Genomic DNA, 20,257 nt, shown 5'->3' on the forward strand with positions numbered 1-20,257 from the left:
TCTATGCACTTGGTTTTATTATCATCATTTCCATTTAACAGGTGAGACGCCTGACACACAGAGGGTTGATGTAACTTACCCAAGGTCACACACCTAGCAAGTTGTTAGCATGTGAGTCCTGCAGATGGGTTCCAGAGCCTGGGTTAACTGCCCTGCTATGTGCTTATTGTAGTAACCGTACGAGAAGTCCCTTAATATTTTTCTCGATAGCTTCAATTTTTTTTAAAACTTAGTTTTATTCTAAGCATAATATCCATGAAGTCATGGGCTAGATGGGCTAATTACATAAACTTTTGTTGATGCACACGGGATCAGTACCCAACTTTCCCAGTATGCCCACTAACCACCCAGAATAATATTACACATCACTGGTGGATCATGAACACACTTTGGGATAGGCTGACTCTACAAAGTAGTGGAAGGAGGACCTGATTTCCTTCCCCCACTCATTTTAAAACTGATTCTGCTTAAAGTCATCAGAATTTTGCTCTTTCACTTGTACACCCCAAGAACTTAAAACTATGGGTCCTCTCAGATCCTGTGGTGATAAAAGAACACAGGCCTTAAAAGTGAGACTGAACTGGTTCCAGTCTCAGCTGTGCCATTCACTAGCTGTGGGGCCTTGAGCACGTTAAACCAACTCTGCAAACCTCAGTTGCACTCATCTCTAGAATGGGGTAACACTTGCCAAGGGAGGCTGGAATGGCCTTCCTGTGGTCATTGTGGAAACTTGGTTCTCCACAATTCCGACATCACTGTCCAGATTTTATAAAGATGAGGAAATGAAGGTCTGGGGAGTCAAAGTCATTTGTTGAAGTCCCAGGGTTGTCACACGGCAGAGCTGGCTGTACCCCGGTGCTCATGCTCTTAGCACCACACCACACTGCATCCCAGAACTGAGCACTGGGGCCTTGGTGACCTTAACTTAGGCAGAGAACTGAGATCAACCCAGATAGGAAAAGTCCCAGAGGGAAATTATTTTTCCTCTCCATCTCCCTGTAAGGGGCCTGTCCCTGCACACTAGGACTTGATCAGGATGCCGAGATTTGGGAAACTTCTCTGATGCACCCTAAGCAGAAGCCGGGAGCTCCAGGGGATGTCTGCAAAAACCAGCTTATTCAGGCTGCAAGTAGACTTTAGGGCACCTGCTCATGCCGGCTCTGCTGAGGCTGTCTGGGAAACTGGTCACTGTGCCACGTGTCTTTCAGTATATCTAGTTACTTTATTTTTGGAGGAAAGCAAGGGGAAATGGAGAACACAACACTCCCCTTCATTTAATTACAGGAACAGTCAGGACCAATTTGGCAGCTATTAAAACACTAGTTTGTCTTTATGCCATCTCTTCACAGCGGGCGCTGGAAGTCCAAATTGGCTGCTAAAGGCTGGAGACAGAGACAGAAGGTCAACGCTGCTATTAGGAACCACGTGGAGTTAAAAGCTGAGGCATCATGTGGCCTGTGCTGTTTGCTTTTGTCCACCCCCCCATCTCTTGGTCTTTTAAGCCCTCTGGTTCTGTCGCAATGTCTTTTACAAGAACTGGTCCAGAAGCATCAAAGCAGGAAGGGCCTTTGGGGACCATCTTGTTCATTCCCCTTGTTTTTGAAAGGGAGACAATGAAGCCCAGAGAAGCAAAGTGGCTGCCTCAGAGCCAGCCAGCATACTGGAGGTGAGCAGGCTTAGAACACAGACAGGCATCACCACGCAGGGACGCCAAGCTTTGGGGACACAGTCGCCTGAGTCTGAGTCCTGGCCCTGCCCTCGCCATGTGAGATTAAGCAGCTTTCTTCACCTCTCTGAGTTTCAGGTTCCTTATCTGTGAAATGAGGCTAATAAGTCGGAAAGGGTCACCACCTGGAGTCACAACACTGAAACCAACACAAAGGATAACAGAACTAATGGAAGTTAAGTTAATGGCAAAAGGGAGTCACAAGGTATAAACTTCCAGTTGTAAAATAAATAAGTCCTGGGGCTGTTACGTACAGTATGGTGACTATAGTCAATAATGCTGTATTGTGTATTTGAAAGTTGTTAAAAGGAGATCTTAAAAGTTTTCCTGGCAAGAAAAAAATCTGTAACTATGTGAGGTGATGAATGTTAACTAGACTTTGCAATGCATACACACGTCGAATCATTACGCTGCACACCTGAAACTAATATGATGGTATATCTCAATTAAAAAAAAGATTCCTGCCAGTGAACTACTTGGTTATTTGATGGGATATGTTTATTTTACTGTAGCATTTTCCAGGAATAATAAAAAATAGTTAAACCACCAAAAAATCAAAGCACTAACAGAGTCAGGGCTTGATATCATTTGAACTGCTTGAGTAGCATATCTGAAGTCAGATACTGATATTTTAGTCGCATTATCCAATAACTTCCTTTACTCCTTAAGCTACTTGAGCTGGGTTTCTGTCATTTCCCACCAAAGGGGTCCTTCCTGACACACGAGCAGCACAGGAGCTGAAGCTGAGCCCTGCACACGCGCAACAGACCACAGAAGACAGGCGTGGCTGGGCACGTTCATAGAGCAGGCGAGGCCTCAGCTAACAAAGAGGAGAGAGCGGCAAATGAAGATCTGTTGGTTCCCGCTACTATTAAATGAACACTAAACTACCTGCCTTACTTCATTGAGTGAGAGAATCCCAGCTGAAGGCTCCTGGGTGGGTGTTGGAGCTCATGAACTATTCCGTTCTTGGGTTTCAGGGTTTTAGAAGGAGCTCCAGGCAACACTCCTTAGCCTGAGCCTTTATCCTGTCCCATGCTGGGTGGGTACCATGTGTCAACTACTGATATACTCACACACCCAGAGGAAGAACTCCGGCTCATACACTATCTGTTTCTTTTTCCCAACAGCAATATTTTAGTCTTATATTTATCATGGCAATGCCAGCATGATCACCACCATCACCACCATCATAGGGCATTTACTATATGGCAAATGTTTCTCATGCAGCATCTCCTTTAATCTTCCCAACAATTCCATAAGTGTAGGCCTATTAATATTTTCATTGGACGGGTAAGGGAAAAGTCTCAGAGAAGTTAAGTCACCTGTCCAATGCAACACAGCTAGGACATGGTAGAGCAGAACTCCAACTCAAGAGGTATAACCTCAAAACCCATGATTTTAGCCTTTGTTCTATACCCAGTTCCTAGCACAGTGCCTGGAAAGAGTAGTCAGAGAATAAATACTGACTGGCCCAAAACAGGAATAGTAGGGAGGGTGTCATTCAGACATGTCGATCAACTGATGGGCTCCATTCTCATGATGCAACTTTATTTGTGCAAAATGTATGTGATAAGGTTACCTGGAGAGAATAAAGTCTTCATTTTCTACCTAAGGACACGAAAACGTGGGCTAGTTTTAATAACTAACCATCTCCATGGGCTCTTGTTCAGCTCTACCTCACTCACATGGGCTTTGGGGCCAGAGACCTGGGTTCAAATTCTGGCACTTTCCAGCAGTGTGACCTTGGGAAAGATCATTTAGGTTCTCAAAGACCCCCTTTTTTTCTGAGAAATGGGGATACTAATTCTCATTTTTGCATTGAGTGGCTGTAAGAATGAAATTGGATCCTGCATGAAAAGGGTCCAGCAGAGCAATGGGCACTTAGTTGGAGGAACACAACACACAGTGGCTATAATTCTTCATTATCCACCCAAGCCTCTCCCACCTTTAGTGGCCAAACATGCTATACTACTCTGTGCTGATTTACAGAGTGTCTTCAAAACTGGGGCCCTTTTTAAATGCAAAGAATGCAGGCTGTCAATAGGACAGGAACAGTCTCTAAGTAGACAGCTGGATAAAATTAAAGTTAGGATGCACGAAAATGATCCCACACAAGGACTCTGGGTTTACTTCTCCAAAGCTCAGGAAATGGATCCTACTACTTCTTTTGTCGCTCCCTGCTGTGGACAACTGGGTAAAAACACGGGCATTGCCCTGGCTGGTGTGGTTCAGTGGTTAGAGCATTAGCCTGAGCACCAAAGGGTTGTGGGTTTGATTCCCAGTCAAGGGCACCTACCTGGGTTGCAGGTTTAGTCCTTGGCCCCAGTTGGGGCCCAGGAGGCAATCAATCCATGTGTCTCTCTCACATGGATGTTTCTCTCTCTCTTTCTCTCTCTCCCCCCCCAACCCTTCTTTACCTCCCTTCCACTCTCTCTAAAACAATCAATGGAAAAAATATCCTTGGGTGATTATTAATAGAAAAAACAAACAAACAAAAAAAATAGGCATTATCTAAGATCCAGGTAATGACTGCGATCAGGCATCTTTTAAGATGAACTGAAAATCCGGATTTTCATGGGAAATAGTGCTATTTTTAAATGGGGCTACTTATTTTCAAATAATGCACCTGAATTAAACACAACACAACAGAACAAAACCAACATGAGGACCAAACAAAACAGGTTAATAAGCTAGCATTACTCTATGAACTGCCAGGTTGTGCCCTGAGGTAAACTCTAGAAAAAAGCTCTAAGATGTTAGACTGCTCCTGGGCCGGATTTTAATAGTATTATTTTATAACTGGATGGTAGAGCTGATCATGTGATCCCTCCTACAGGGGGCACTCAAGACTGTATCCCTTCCAGCTGATCTCTGGCCATGGAGATTTGGACTCAACTCAAAGCTGGATGGTAGTGATGCTATTTGGCATTGCTCATTTTAACGAGGGAGGTGCAATGAGTCCAATTGGGCTTTGGGTGCCTCGAATCCTTGCCAATGTCTTGGGCAGCAAAGTGAGGCAACAGCGAGGGCACAGGGCTGGAGTCAGGATACTTGAATTCAACTCCATGCTGGCATGAGACTCTTTTCCATTAGAAAGGAAAATTCCATGAGAGCGAGGACTTTGTCTTGTTCACTGTTAGAAGGGTGCCTGGCACATGCCTGGCATTCAGAGAATATTTGTTGAATGACTGGCTGACCAAATGGTTGATCGAGGGAAATCATAAACTATGGGCCTCAGCCTTCCCTTCAATAAAATGGGAATTAGCAAGGCTGCCTTACTTATCTCAAAAGTTGCCACAATGAGATAATGGACTCACAAAAGTGCTTGGACAAAAGGTGCCAAGGGCAATGACTTGATCAGACACATTTACGATGATCTCTGTCCTTGGCTGACAAGAAGGCCACTTCAGATCCTCTCTTGAAGGGCTGAGGTCCACGGTGACTGCCCTTCTCCCACCCTCAACGTTTTTCTGGCCTAACCAAACCAGCCTAGAAAGAAGCCCCAAAGTGATCACTCAGATTTTCATTCCATTTGGCACAAAGACAGGAAGATGTACTACCTTGCATTGTCCCGGCCATGTGACTTCAAGAAATTCATGTCTCGGTATCGGGAGAGAAAAGCCACCAGCTGGTCATTTGTCCTGCGGAAACAAACAAAGAGGAAAGTTAGAATCCTCCAGAGACAATGGAGAATTGGGTCTTGGCTCCATTCTTTGTCATAGAAAAACAGGATCCCTCCTTTCACACCACTCCGGCAGGTAAGGCTGTGTTCGTTCATGAGTCACCCTACATTAAAATGCACCGTTTGCGAGTCTCCTACAGGCTCCCTATACTGTGAACTCCTTGAGGATAAGCACAGTATATTCTTTAGTTTAAGATCTTCGATGCTCAGACCTGGGCTTGGCAAATAGTAAGTCATCAGCATGGAGCTCAATGCCAAATACATAGCGACTCCAGGGCCTTTGCGCTTGCTGTGCATGGCAAATCCTGTCTGGTATCTTCCCATAGCTAGCTTGCTATTGTTATCCAGGGCCCCTTTCAAATTTCATCTCATCAGAGGAGCCTTTTATGGCCACCCCACCTAAAGTAGCACCTGCAACCCCCTCTCTGCCTTTATCATATAACTTTATTTACTTCACTCTCTTATCACCATCTGAGGATGTTGAACTTCCTTACACTAGGATGTAAGTTCCATGAAGACAGGACCTATTCACACTTGCTCATCATGACACGTAGCAGGAGCTACAATAATGTTTGTGAATGAACAAATGACACAAAGGGAGATGAGTCTGAACTGACTCTTGCTGTGTATTTTGAGAAATGAATGAATGAATGAACAGCAAGTTCTCGATAACCCCTGGGGCAACTGATTGAGAGATCTTTAAAAAAGATAAAGTGCCATACAAACGAATGACATCATTCCCAGCATTGTTATCCCAAATTTATCACCATCAACCTCCGCACTAGCAGTGTAGTCACAGCTAATCAGCTTGTGCATACAGCTGTGACAGTGTTTCAAAAGGCAGTCACAGGGGCCTCCATCTGCCAGAAATGTAGTTGCCTCTCCCGCTGAAAAAATCCAAACAGGTAGCCGGTGCCGAAGTGACAGCTCTTTCATCATCAGGCTTCTCCGTTCAGGGATTTTTATTTAGGAGGAAAGGGTTAAGCATTGTTTAAAGGGGAAATGTGCGAAGGCAAAGGAAAGTAAGGACATTTTTGGGAACAGAATGGAGGCTAGACCTTTGGGAGGCAGGTGGGCACCTCAGAAGGTGATGCCAGGGCTCAAGAAGCGGGAGAATCTGGAGAGAGATCCCAGATGCTCTCCTGACCAGGCCCTGTGTGTCCAGTCATTTACCGTCTCTGAACTCCCCTGGCTGCCCATCACACAGTAGGATCTCCATCCATATATTCTGAATGGACAACTGGGTGGGTTTAAAGGGCACATAGTAGGTGTACAATAAGTACAAGCTGCTCTACTCTCTCTGCCTCCCACCCTCCCCGCTCCTTCATTTCCCTGCAGCTCCCTGCAGGGGCGCCCCTCCAAGTCCCTGTTCTGTAATCGGATGACTCATGTTGACCAACTCATAATTCCAGGGGAAGGGGCACAGAGCATTAGGAAATGCCGCAGGGAAAATGAGCACCGCCGATGTCCCATCCTACTGCTGAAATCAACACCAATTCGAAACCGCCCCTTCTAGCAAGCGGACTCCAGAGAAACCCCATGGGTCCGCACTGAGCTAAATCTGGCACACGCAGCGCGCTAAGCCTTGCGGTGCGCACAGAGTGAACCCGGGGACGCAGACAAAGGCTCGTCCCACGTGTCCCTGCAACGATGATGCATCTCCTGCGTGGACGAACCCCGCCCGCTCGCTGCCAGGTGAAGCCCACGCGTGCCCCTTGCCAAGTTACAGCAGCTTGTGGGCAGAGGACCTCTTGACGCTGCTGGGAGAGGTGTTAACTAAAGCAGCCTATGAAAAATGAAAGCGAGCTCCCTCTGCACCATCTACATGTCTTAGCAGTTCCTATTCACCGAGCGCCTCGCTACTCTCTGCGACAGTTCATTATTGTAGTCCTGATGAATACGGGGACAAGTTAACCTCTGAATGGGTCCCCTGCAGCAGGAATAATAAACAGGGGCCTCTCAGTAGCGTCAGTGGGAGGATTGAAGGGGCCGGGCCGGGGCTCCTGGGGGCCCCCTCTCAAAGCCTCAGGCCTCCCAGGGTCAGCGGCTGCAGCTCCATTTGGCAACCCCAGAAAGCCCTTTCAGGGCCCCGAGCTGGGCCATTTTCACATTTACCGCTTCACCAAGTCCCCATCTGACGGGGATGAATGGGCATTTAGCGAATTTACTTAGCAATGCTTCCACATGAAATCCTCTCAAAAGATGACATCTTGGGGGAGGGAGGGTGGATGAGGAGGGGGCCGTGGATTCCAGGCCTAGAGCTTGCGGGTAAAGCCACTTTTCAAAGCAGAGAGTTGTGTCCCCTGCCTGTCCCCTCCCTCTGGGGCCCCGGGCCCCTTGCTCTCCCTCTGCATTAAAGCCTGCTGGGAATGCTAAAGCCTGTCTCCCAGCCCTTCTCCCAGGGGAGAGGGAACTGGGCTGGGGACCAACTTTCCCCATTGTTGCTTTCCGACGCCTGTCGATAATTGCCTACATAATATTTAGTTCTTTCCAGATAATGAACAGCTTGCGATCTGTTGACACTTTACCCAGTCCTAGTCTCTCTCTCCCCTCCCCTCACAAACATTTCTCACTCACTCTTTCTGGTGGAGTCATTCGCCAAGTGGCTCCCACAGCTCATCACTTAGCCTGTCTCCCCACCAATTTCTTTGCACCTCTTGCACAAATTATTAGAAGATACACGCCAGTTCCTATGATTCATGATGGTGACTCTGGGATCTATCACAGGACCCTTTGGAGCCACTGGGACATCTCTGTTTCAATAAACACGTTGTTTATAATAAACACATAAGTGTACTGGAACCATATGGGAATCTCGGTTGAAATGAATAAATAAATGAGCTATGAAAAAGGCTCCATGACCACTAATGGAATGTCCACCACGGCCCAGGCCCTGGGGCTGACCTTTGCTCCATTTTATTGCACTCAGTTTTCACAAAGATGCTATAAAATGTGAGTTTCATTCCTCTTTTACGGATGGGCAGCTGAGACTCAGAGAAGTCACCGATCTAGTGAAATGAAGAATCAGGACTGGAACTACCAATGAATGTGCGACTAAACGAGTGGGTGAGTGAATAACTTCCATTCCAGGCGCGTGAGAAAAGATGCCTGGTCTATTCAGCCTGGTCTTCATACAAAGAGCGCCAGCCCTCTCCTGTTAGACGCCTACCTCAGGCTCCACCCAACACCTACTGAGTTAAAACCTGCTCTTTAACAAGGTTCCCAGGTGAGGCGTCTGCCCTTTAAAGCTTAGGAAGGGCTGCTTTAAGTCAAGCACGGATATCGGTAGTTAATTCTCTCGCACTTTCCTTCTTCATCTTCTCCCCACGGTCTCTTCCCGAAAGCCCTGACCTCGAGCACGCTGCCTTCATCTCCATAAGCCTCGCGTGCTGCGAGCATTAAACGAAATAACGCGTGTAAGGCCTGTGCCGCAGCACCCGGCAGATCCTAAGCCTTTGATAAAGGTTGCCCATCACTTAGTGATACAGGGTGAAGCAAAAGTGGGTTTGCAGTCGTGAGTGAGTGAAACACAGAGCTTATTCTTGTATTGTTATTTATTAATTATTGTATTAGTTTCCACATGAACCACTGTAAACCTACCTTTGCTTTCTGTGCATCACATCTACAGGATGTTATGCAGAGTACGGCTTGGAAACACCCTCAGAAGGGACCTGTCCACAGTCTCCCCACTGGTGTGAGTTGGGAGCTGTCTCCCAGAGGGCCACTGCACCATCACCTGTGTCTCAATGGCTCTGGGCGAAGACACATAGGAAGGGGCGTGGTTCAATCCCTGGTGTCCCTCACACCCCCCCTCACCCCCAGTGCCCAGGAGCCCAGCCACAGCCGTGCGTGCCTGCTGACAGCGTGTGACAGGCGAGGGGGCGATGGAGCCTGCTTAGCCTCCACTAGGAAGAAGCCCATTAGAGCCAACTTCTCTCCTCTGGGTCCCTCCTACCCACCACACTCAGGCCGCAGATCTTCTCCGATGCAGAATGCTGTTAGGGGTGCTCACGGCTAACGGTGAGGCTGGCAGTGCTCAGGCAAAAGCGAAGCACAGAGTTTCTGTGAATATCAGGATTCGGGATTTTAAACCCCTGATGCTGTCAGTCTGCACAGACCCGAGGGGTGGGATTGAGCCCTCCTGGGTGCCTGGGTGGGCCACCTGGGGAGCAGAAACATGCACGAGGGGTGGTGAATGAGGGACTGTGGACTGGGCAGGCCGAGGGTGGTGAGGCTCCAGGAGGCTCCTTCAGTCTGAGTTCAGAATATACGATGTCAACATTTCCCCAGTTTCTGCTACTGGTGTATCGTCTCATATGTGTGTGCAATTTAAATACCACTTTAGCTTCACCCTAAGCAACAATAATTGTGATAGCTGGTATACCTTTTCTCCCTCAAATTTTAAATTGTGGTAAAATACAAACAATTTAGAATTTGCCACCTTATCCATCTTTAAGTGTGCTGTTCAGTCATGTTAAGTACGTTCAGATTGTTGAGCAACCATCTCCACCACCCATCTCTAAACCTTGTTTCCTCTTGCAAAACTGAAACTCTGAACTCATTACATAACGACTCCCTATTTCCTTCCTGCCCCAAGCCTCTGGCAACCACCATTCTTCTTTCTGTCTCTGAATAGTCAAATTCATACAGTAGTCAAATGCTAGGTACCTCATCTAAGTGGAATCGTACAGCATGTGTCTTTTCGTGACGGGCTTCTTTCACTCGCATCCTGTCCCCAGGCTCATCCACATGGTAGCGTGTGCCATAATTTTCTTCCTTTTTAAGGCTGAATGATATTCTATTTGGGTGTATCATTTTTATGTGTCTCCCTGTCATGTGTGAGAAACAATAACGACTACTTATCTGTGTAGCTCCTAAAGCAACCTGGCTGCCAGGGGCATATGCAGAGTGGCCAGCTGACCTGGTGTGCCCAGGACTGAGGGGATGCCCTGGGCACAGAGTTTTGAGTTTTAAAGTCAGACAGTCCTGGGCAAACAGAGATGAGTTGGTAACTCCAGGCAGATCGATCTGCCGAGGGAAGGAATGTGTGGCTATAGGAGAAATGTCACACTCTGTCCTTTCATGATGAGCCGAAGAGTACAGAAAACATGATGACTGGATGGCCAACTGTAACCCTTTCCTATGCTTTTATCATGATGATTGTGGAAACTCAGATTACAGCGAGATAGAGTTAAATGACAGCAACAACATCTGACACCTGAGTGCCTGCTACAAGGGCCAGGCACTATTTTAAGCATTTATTAACCCACTTAGTCCTCATGGCAACTCTGTGAAGGAGATGCTCTTATATATTCATATCCACTTTTTATTACCTGTCTGTACCTGACTTTTTATGTAGTGATACATCCTGCTGTTCTGCCTAATAAGCCTCAAGTGATGGACATATACATGATTCCCTCCCCAGACCCCTCCCGTAGATATTGTTCCTATGAACATCTGTGCATAGTTATCTTTCCAGATGTAGATATGATAGCTTCTGTAGGATTAAATTTCTAGATGTGGAATTGTTCATGCAAAGGCTCCTTCTCTTTGCTTTCAGAAAGACATGCTAAATGGAATGAGGCTGCCCCAAGTTGAGGGCATGGCTGGGGCTCTCACCATTGCACAGGAAGCAAGCCAGCTGGCTACCAGGCGGGTGGGGAGGGAGAAGGAAATTGCAGGATGATAGAGTGGGGGATGCCTTGGAGAGGCTGGTGGGCTCCTCTGGCAGGCTGGTGAGGCCTAGGCAGGGGTCATCTAGCTTCCCCATGGTACTGACAACCAGTGGGACCCAAATGAACCTTCTGTCAAGGAGCAAGGGATGTGTGTGTTTTCTGGGGGGGATGAACAGAGCTATCCTCTCCAGTGCCTGGGGCAGCTGCTGCAGCTGGTGCCCATCTGTCTGCTAACAGCACTGGGATTTTTTCTCTGGGCACCTTGGACAACACTTTTTGGGAGCTTGGCTATAGTCATGAGATGAGCAGGCATTAGGTCTAATTCTGTTCTGTTCCTCCAGGGCCTGACACATAGTAGGTAGTCAATAAATATTCACTGACCTGCTTAACAAATGTCCCAGTGGAGGGCTGGGGTGCAGGGCTCCTGGGTGCGGCTCCCGGGCCCAGCACAGCACCTGCCCCTCAACAGGGAGTCTCAGCCCAGGAAGGCAGAGAACTCTGTCACTTGCTTCTGTATCCGAGCCTCTGCCCAGCACATTCCCTCGACCAGGAATGCTGTTCCCCATGTCCTCGCCCAGAGAACAGGGAGAGATGTGGGACAGCAAACCCCAAGGCATGGGAGCACGCTGAGTAATACCACTGCAGAAAACTCTGTGTTGCCTGCAAAGTCCTAAGTGCTTCTCCTCCCTCCTTTAATCTCACAGTAACCCCAGCAAGCCAGCACTAGTTTATATGTGAATAAAGTAGGGCTCAAAGAGCTTTAACGGCTTGGCTGAAGTCTTAGGAGAGGTGAGACGAGGTCCAGACCTCGGCACTCAGGCCCGGAGTCTGGGATCTCTTCAGTCCTGCCTTCCTTGTGATGGACGAGCTTCAGGCCTGTGCTCCATTTCTTTAGAAAGAGAGCCGGGAAACAAACATAGGAATCACAGCTGCCTCTGAAGCTTTCTACTTCCTTTCAAGGGAACCACTGTCCACACAGGTTGGGCACCAGGAGCTGACAGAGATAAAGCCTCTGTCCCGGGTGACATCTGAGCTCCAGTCACCTAACTTCCTCTCACTGCATCCCATCTCATGAGTGGTTTCGGACCCATTTCCCATGTGGCTTATTTCTTCTTGGGTGAGGATAGTGACTGCCATTACTTCTTCCCCAACTCTCTGGACAAGTTATGCTTGGACCTTGCTGCAGTTTTCTTGTCTATCAGGAAGGCCAAAACTTCAGAATAGAAGAAAAGTGGAGAGCAAAGGCACTGGAGATAAGAGAAGGGAAATCCCTGATTTGAATGCAGTCAAAGCTTACAGAGACACCCATGTTTGCAAGATATGGGAGGGAGGGATGTTTGGGAAAAACTAGGTACTGTATTTCTTCCAGGACCCCACGGGCATAATTACAGCCACAGTTGGGCACCCAAGGAAAAGTAAACTGGATAAAATGCCGCCTCCACTTTCAGACTCCACTCTCAACCATCCTCTGGAAAGCAGTCATAGGGTCTTTCTGGAGCATAAGTCCAATCATGCTCCCTCTTCTACTTAATATCCTCAATGGCTCTCCATCCCCTGCAGGCAGTGCCCTAACTCTTTAACAAGTGTGCAAGGTGTTTGCGAGCTTGCCTTGCCTGCTCAACCTTTGCAATTACTTGAAGTTTTCTAAACATTCTGTGTGCTTCATAACTCTAAGACTTCACAAGCTCTGTTTGTTTTCCTGGGAAACATCTCCTATTTCTTGGATGGGTCAGGTGCCAGACACCTGGAACAGCAGCAGATAAGGTAGTGACAGTCCCCATTCTCAAGCAGCACACAAGCCAGTGGGGAAGGGAGACACACAGGTAGAGTCTAAGGATAGAGGGTGAAACACCAGGTGAACCGAAGCACAATTCATGCTGGAGAAGCCAGGGGACAGTGGCTCCTTCTACACAGGCAGACGGCACATCAGAGAACCACCTGGATAGTAAAACCCACTCACTTCTAATTGGATTTATTATCTTTTTTGTTACTGATGAAAAGAACGCAGAATTAAGACATGCTTATTGCAGTTGCAGGAACTGGCAGACCATTTCTCAAAACCTCCACGCTTTCACAGAACATTTGTAAGACACACACTTTTCATTTCAGACACACACAAGCCTTTCTCAGAGGCGGTTTATCTGAAGTTCCATCAGTGGGAACTTTTCACACGTCAGCCCTTCCTCCAGATGGCTGTAAGGGAAAGGTAGCTGACAAGAATCAGCACCCAGAGGCCACGCCTGATCCTAGAACACCAACCTGAACCATGATATTATGCTAAGCGAAATAAGCCAGGCAGGGAAAGACAAATATCACGTGATCTCACTTATATGTGGAATCTAAAGAACACAATGAACTGATGAACAAAATAGATTCAGTGACATGGAAGCATGGAATAGACTGATGAACCTCAGAGGGAAGGTGGGGGTGGGGGGGTGGGGGGGGTGGGGGGCTGGGGAGAGATTGACCAAAGAATCTATATGCATAAATGCATAACCCATGGACACACACAACAGTGTGGCGACGAACTGGGTAGGGGGTGGGTGCAGGGTGGAAGGGGTCAATGGGGAGAAAAGGAGACATTTGTAATATTTTGAACAATAAAAAATAAAATACTAAAAAAAAAAAAAAAAGAACGAATTGTCATTCAGCTGGTGTGTGTGTATGTGGTCCATTTGATTGTACTTTAATTATCTGAAATCTGGTTGTACTCATACACCACGAGACATCTCAAATGAGCAGAACATTTGGTTAACCAAATTATGCGTCCCCTTACAACAACTGATTACAGCCAGTTATTTGATTTGGTTTTGGGGGAGGGCGAAGACAAAATGAGGTCTGCTTTGGAGGACAGCAAAAGATTGAATCTTAAAAGTAAACGTGATTTAGTGAAATGTGAAAACACAGCCACAATAAGAGCTATTTTCAGAGAAGCGTTTGTAGGAATTTCTCTCTGATCTTTGCCACTCTGTTGCTGTTGGCTTTGAGGAAGTTTCTCAAGTCCGCTGAGCCTTAGGCTTTCTAATCTACAAAAAGGGGATGACAGTCAATGTTCTCTAAGTTGCCTGTGTTGTGGGCATGGCACACAGTGCTTGGCCCATAGTAGGTGCTCAGTAAATGGAAGCCTTCAGAAGGAAGTTCCTATATCTTTTACTTGGAAATGCCAGAGGAAAGACATGCCTGCTGCTTCCCAGTCCTCCACCAACCTGTGACAGTTTTTATCTCACACTCCTGTGTTCCTAGCACTAGTGTAAGTTATGTATGTTCAAGTCCCTTGACTGTAAGAGACTTGAGGACAGAAATCTTGTCTGATTCATCTATATTTCCCCAGTGTTCAGAACAGGCCTTATGTCTTTAGCAGGTTCTAGCAGTCTTATGCCTCTTTCTCTTTGGGTCCCCGTGCCCATTTCAGAGTGTCCCGCAGAAATTGTCAGGCTATGTGTGTTGCATTCCAGAATAAGGGCTTTTGTCCATACTGTTCCCTGTGCTGCGAACACCCTTCCCACATTTTTGCCTGATCAGCTCCTGCCTGTCTCTGCAAAAACTGGCTCAGTGTCAGTTCAACTGGGAAGGGCTGGAGTATAAATGAGAATTAATCTAAACTGAACTGAACTGATAAGCTCAACTTTCTCTCTGTGTGTATGGCAAAGATTTCCCCCTACCATTTTATAATCCTCTGGGTTTATAAAAATGATGGCAAGGACCTATAGTAATAATTTATCACCGGACAGGCGTCCTTAATGCACCAACACCAACATATCGGAATTTGAAGCAATTAAAATAATGCAGACCTGAGACCAGAGAGACATAGGTTCAAGTCCTGGTTCCACCATGTATTAGCTGTGTAGCCTTGGGCAGGTCATTTTAGCTATTTGAAGTTCAATTTCCACACCTTTAAAACCAAGGGTGATAACAATATTTACTTTATAGGCTGTAATAACAATTAAATGAGATAACAGGGCATTAACTGTTGTTTGAAATGGAAAAATCCTGGCTGACACAGAAGCTGATACCAGAGGTAGAGTAATGAATGGCAGGTAGAGGGAAGCACTGAGGTCTGCTCTAAGCTGCGTAGCCTGGCCCATCCAACGCCAGAATGCTAGCTATTATTGTCATTATTATTATTTCTTCTCCAGGGCTGCAGCCTATATTCTGCTGGGGGTAGGATACAAGGATTTCCATCTCTCAGAATGTCAGGGTCAGGTGAGTTCAGATTTCAGCCTGGGGTGGGATTGAGCCCTAAGGACAGCTGACTGTCACTGATCACCTTGGGCAGCCTGCCAGGTCCACTAGCCTGTTTGTACTGGCACAAGGTCAAAATGCACTGCCACACAGCAGAGAAGCCACACACTCCTCCACAGGAAAACAAACCCGTGGCCGCCCCTGCAGCCCGCAGGCAGACACAGATTCTTGGCTTGAGAGAGGGACTCTGGAGGATCGGGACACTCTGCACCCGGTCTCTTCTGTCCCCATGGTGTGCCAAGGCTGCTTGTTTATTTCAGGGCACTGGAGAGACGTTACAGAACCAGCAGACGACACAGGCTCTGAGGATCTAATCTGCAGCTCTTGGGGACAGAAAACTCCTAAAACGTTTTAAAAGAAATTTTATTATAAAGCTCAGTGGTCCTCATGCTGTGTCTTGGGTAGTCCTAGCTCCTGCAGGGATGGAAGGGGAGGGGACAGCCTCGGGCTGGCTTACTTGAGGTTTCTGCAGAAAGGAGCCAAATGTCACCTATTCACCGCATTGGGGTTTCCGGTGAAGTTTCATGTGAGAAAAAAGATTTAGAAGCTTAAAAATAAAAGTTCCAAAGTCATTAAAGAAGATGGCCAATTCGGATTCCAATTCTTTGCTTTGGGAGGAGGGCAGAGTGCAGCCTCTGACTCCACCTCTGCGGCAGGGCCAGCGGAGCTCTGCCCTCACTAAGCGTCTCCCCGGGCAGGTGCAGTTCCTCTGAGCAGCATCTTGCCTTCTAAACAATGGGATTCATAATAGGAGACGTTCATAGAGGTGTTCCAAGGATAAAAGGTTAATTTCTTAGCATGGGTGCTTGGTATATAATAAACACTTAAGTATTAGCTGGATTACTATTAGGGATGTGAATTAGATTTCCCCCCTCCCTCCCTCCTTCCCTCCCTCCCTCTTCCATTCTTTCCTTCTATTCTGTCTTTCTCTCTCCCCTCTTCCTTTCCACATATTTCTAAATGTTTCTGAAGTGCCAAAAACTGTGTTGGATTCTGACTTGAGAAAGGAATTTACCTTTTTCAACCACCAGTATCACTTTGAGTTGTATGGACTCATTTTGACTCACGGCCTGGTTTTATTTGACTCTATGTGAGCTCACGCATCCTGCTCCCTGGGTAAAGGTTATTAATTTACAGCTGTTCCTGAGATATTTGCTCAGAGGCAATACTTAAGTTCCACTCCCCCCATGTTCCTGTCTGACCGATGCAGTGTTTCTTAAGGAAAAAACTAACAAATTTCCTCTCCAACTCTTCCGAAAACCTGCTCACATCTAACTATGCTGACAAGATTCTGGTGCAAGTTCGCTGATCACTGATGAAATATTTTCTGTGCCAGGTCTCTGAATATTTAAACGATCTGGATTGTAAAAGAGGATTGTATTGTAAATTGTGAAACAGGACGTGGCTAAATGAGGGCAGGGTTCACACTTATTCGTTCACATCACCGTAACCCCACTCATTAATTCAGCAAATATTTATGTGGCACCCGCTATGTGCCAGGTCCTGTTTCTAGCTGTTGGAGAAACAATGATAAGGGAGACCAGGTCTCTATGAGAATTGGGCCCTGGTGTCCTGAAGCCTCTGCTGCATGTCCTGAATTAACCTCTCTCCTATGAATCAAAAATGGTACTAGTTATGTGCCATTCTTGCAAGAATCAGGAGATCAGTCATTCGGACCACCTTCTGTGTTATGGGGTTTAGATGAGAAATCCCAGTTGAGAAAGGCTTGGCTAGCACAACATCTAGCACATAATAGTTGCTCAACACACACAGGGACGAATATTGAAGTCCTCCAGGTCCCTCAAATGGAATTTCCCAGCTCACGTGGGATCCCTTTCACTCCAAGGCGTATACAAGGGCACGTGCAGCGGAGATGGGCCCCTGAGTGGCAGCCAGCTATGCCACTGTCTTGCAGGGACACTGCTCTGCATCAGTGACCGGGTTGGCAGCTTGCCTCTATTGCTTCTTTGCTATGTGACCTCATAAGTTACTTCATCTCTCTGATCCTGCTCCCTTGTCTGAGTCCACAAAGATCTGATGAGCTCATGTGCATAAGAGTCTTAGCCCAGTGCCTGGGACACACGAAAGCGCTTGATTACCTCATTGCTCTAGTTTCATCTTCCCTCTTCCCTCTGAGGAGGGACAGACGGCTGGTTTCCCCAGGCACGCCATGCTGCAACATACAGACATTGGGGGCCCCCCCCAGGGGAAGTTGTGGCCCTCAGGACTCCAACAGGGCCCACGAGCTCGAGGACAGAGCCAAGGCCAGCCTCTGTCTGGTCAGTTCCCTCGTTAGCCCCAGAGGGCCGAGGTTGGCCGAAAAGAGGAAAGCCACATACAGAGGATGGAATCCCCTTTGCTTCCTATTTTATCTTCTTACTATTTCTTCCCTTTCTCTCTTAAATAGTTGAACCACGTACATTAAAAAGTCACCATAATACTCAGAAGAGCTGAAAACAGTTGTTCAAACAATAACTTGTACATGAACGAACATCCTTGGCTGCCCCAAGGAGGAAATAACCCAAATAGCCATTAGTGGGTGAATGGGTAAAGCAAATGTAGTCTGTCCGGACAACGGCCTATTAGCCCCAAAATGGAATGAAATACTGATGCAGGCTACGTCACGGGTGGGCCTTGAAAACATGATGCTCAGTGAAAGCAGCAGCCACAAAAGACCACATATCGCACGACTCCCTTTGTATGAAATATCCAGAACAAGTTAAATCCATAGAGACAGAGGCACACTGGGGATTACCAGGGACTGGGGGGACAGTGAAAAGGAGAGCAACTGTATGGTGGGGACGGGGTTTCCATCTGGGGTGACGAAGATGGCAATGATGGTTGCACAGCACTGTGAACATATTAAATGTTACTGATGATAAATTTTATGTTACGTGTATTTTGCCAAAATAAAAGAGTACCAGTTGAACCCTCAAATTTTAATCTGATTAAAAAAACATCATAACATAGTTAACAATAATAACTATGCTTGGTGTATCACAAGTATTTTATATATACGATCCACTTAATCCTCAGAACTAGCCTAGAAGGTAGGCAGATTAGGCCCATTTCACAACAGAGCAAGCTGAGCTCAAAACTTGGCTAACTTGTTTAATAACAGTGATGATGATGATGAAGATGATGGGATAGCCATAACTATTGAGGGTACAAGTCCTATGTTCTAGGCACTTGATATATAATGACTAATTCTGCTTTCCCAACAACCTTATGAAGTGGGTGCTGTTACTCTTACCCATTTGCAGATGAGCGGGTAGAGAGAGGTTAAATTACCTGTGCTGGGCTACATGGTCCACACGTAACAGGAGCAGGGATTTGCACCCGGGCCACCCGACCTCAGAGTCCAAGGCCTTCACTAGAGGTCCAGAGGGCACGGGGCTTGACCATGGAAACTGGAAAGGATGTGGGTAGCTGAGGTCTGCCTCCCAGCTTCCTCTTAAGGAGGGTGGGGATAGATGGGACACCTGTCACATGACATCAAGGGGTCGTTTGGGACTCAAGGCCCTCTCCCAGACTGTGTGAAAGCCAGTATGTGGCCAGACAGGTGTGACATGTCAACATCCCACAGCGGCCGGGCCCCCAGCTGGGGCCCCTCTCTATCTGAGCTGGCACCTCCAGCTAAGCGGAGAAGCTGAGCCAGCTGCAGGGTTGATGAGAAGCCACCATGGCCCACTGTCCTTCTGAAATGGGCTCCTGCTCTTTGGAATGCTTTCCCTTTTCATCATGGAAATATTGGAAAATGCCTCCAGCTGAAAGAAACAAGTGAAGACAAAACTTCTCTGCTGATCCTCAATCCAGGAATAAGCCCAGAGATGCTTTTCATGATTGTGGAAGTGAAAATCATGCAGTGAAGTATGAACGAGGCTTCTGCCACTTAGGAATAAATGACAAGAGGCCTTGCTGTTGTCACAGTGTGACTGTGGGATGGACACTGGCCATTCATTCGCTCATTTACTCCTTACTTCAGTAAGGACTTACTGTGCCCCTACTATGTGCCAGGCACTGTACCAGGCACTAGAGAAACAGTGCTAAGCAGGACACACGTCAACTCTGTTTTCCTGGAACTGTAAATCTAGTGGATTTGTCACTCTGGGCCACCCTTATTGTCATCATTTACTGAGCACTTTCTCTACGCCAAGCAAGGCACCTCACATTTCATAGATTCATCCTCACAGCAAAAGCTAAGGTAGGTCACTATGATGGTTTCCACTTTACAGATGAGAAAACCAAGGTGCAGAGAGGATGAGCAATTTGCTCAAGGTTTCGTGGCCAGTAAATGAGACAGCTGTACAGGGGCTCTGCTGACTCCTCAAATGTACACTTCTGATTGTTTTGCTACACATCCCAGTGGCCTGAGCACTGGAAATTTTCTGCCAGAGGACAGCTCCAGGAAGCCCAGAGCATGGAGACTAAGAATATCATGTGCTGCACAAAGGCCCAGCAGAGAGGAAATAACAGCAATGAAACAGGGGGACGTAGCCTGGTGGTAAGTAATTGCCTGAGCTATGTACATATCCACTAGCAGAAAATATTAGCTATCGCATTTCCCCTCCTCCAGCACAGCCTGGTAAAGTTCTCTACTTCTCCCCCTTCCTTTTTTTTTTTTTTTTTACTGCCAAACAGTTGATTAGGAACTGAAGCTATCTCATCATGACACTCTCCGATAAAATACTTTTCAAAGGTAGCCTGTTGCTTTTGGAATAAACTTGGGCTCCTTAACATGGCTCTCAGGCTTCCACAGCATCTGGGCTGGCCAATTTCTCCAGCCATATTCAATTAGTTCATCCCCTTGCCACACCCTGTCCACATAAGCCTCTCTTGATTTGCTGCATGGGCCATGTTCCCTCATGCCTCAGGGCCTTTACACATGCAGCTCACTCTGGCTAGAACATTCGTTCCCCCATTTTTTCA

General features: G+C 47.0%; 1 protein-coding gene across 1 annotated transcript in view; it reads right to left on the reverse strand.

The window, feature by feature from the left end:
- The window catches only part of XYLT1 (xylosyltransferase 1), a 292,343-nt gene that overhangs the window by 33,387 nt on the left and 238,699 nt on the right, over positions 1-20,257 (reverse strand). Inside the window, exon 6 of the mRNA XM_087815639.1 lies at positions 5,290-5,370. Within this exon, the coding sequence (XP_087671765.1) occupies positions 5,290-5,370 (81 nt within the window). The remainder of the gene's footprint in view (positions 1-5,289; positions 5,371-20,257) is intronic.

Source organism: Miniopterus natalensis, chromosome 3 (assembly GCF_054644295.1).
Source record: "Miniopterus natalensis isolate mMinNat1 chromosome 3, mMinNat1.hap1, whole genome shotgun sequence".
In the NCBI taxonomy this organism is placed as follows: domain Eukaryota; kingdom Metazoa; phylum Chordata; class Mammalia; order Chiroptera; family Miniopteridae; genus Miniopterus; species Miniopterus natalensis.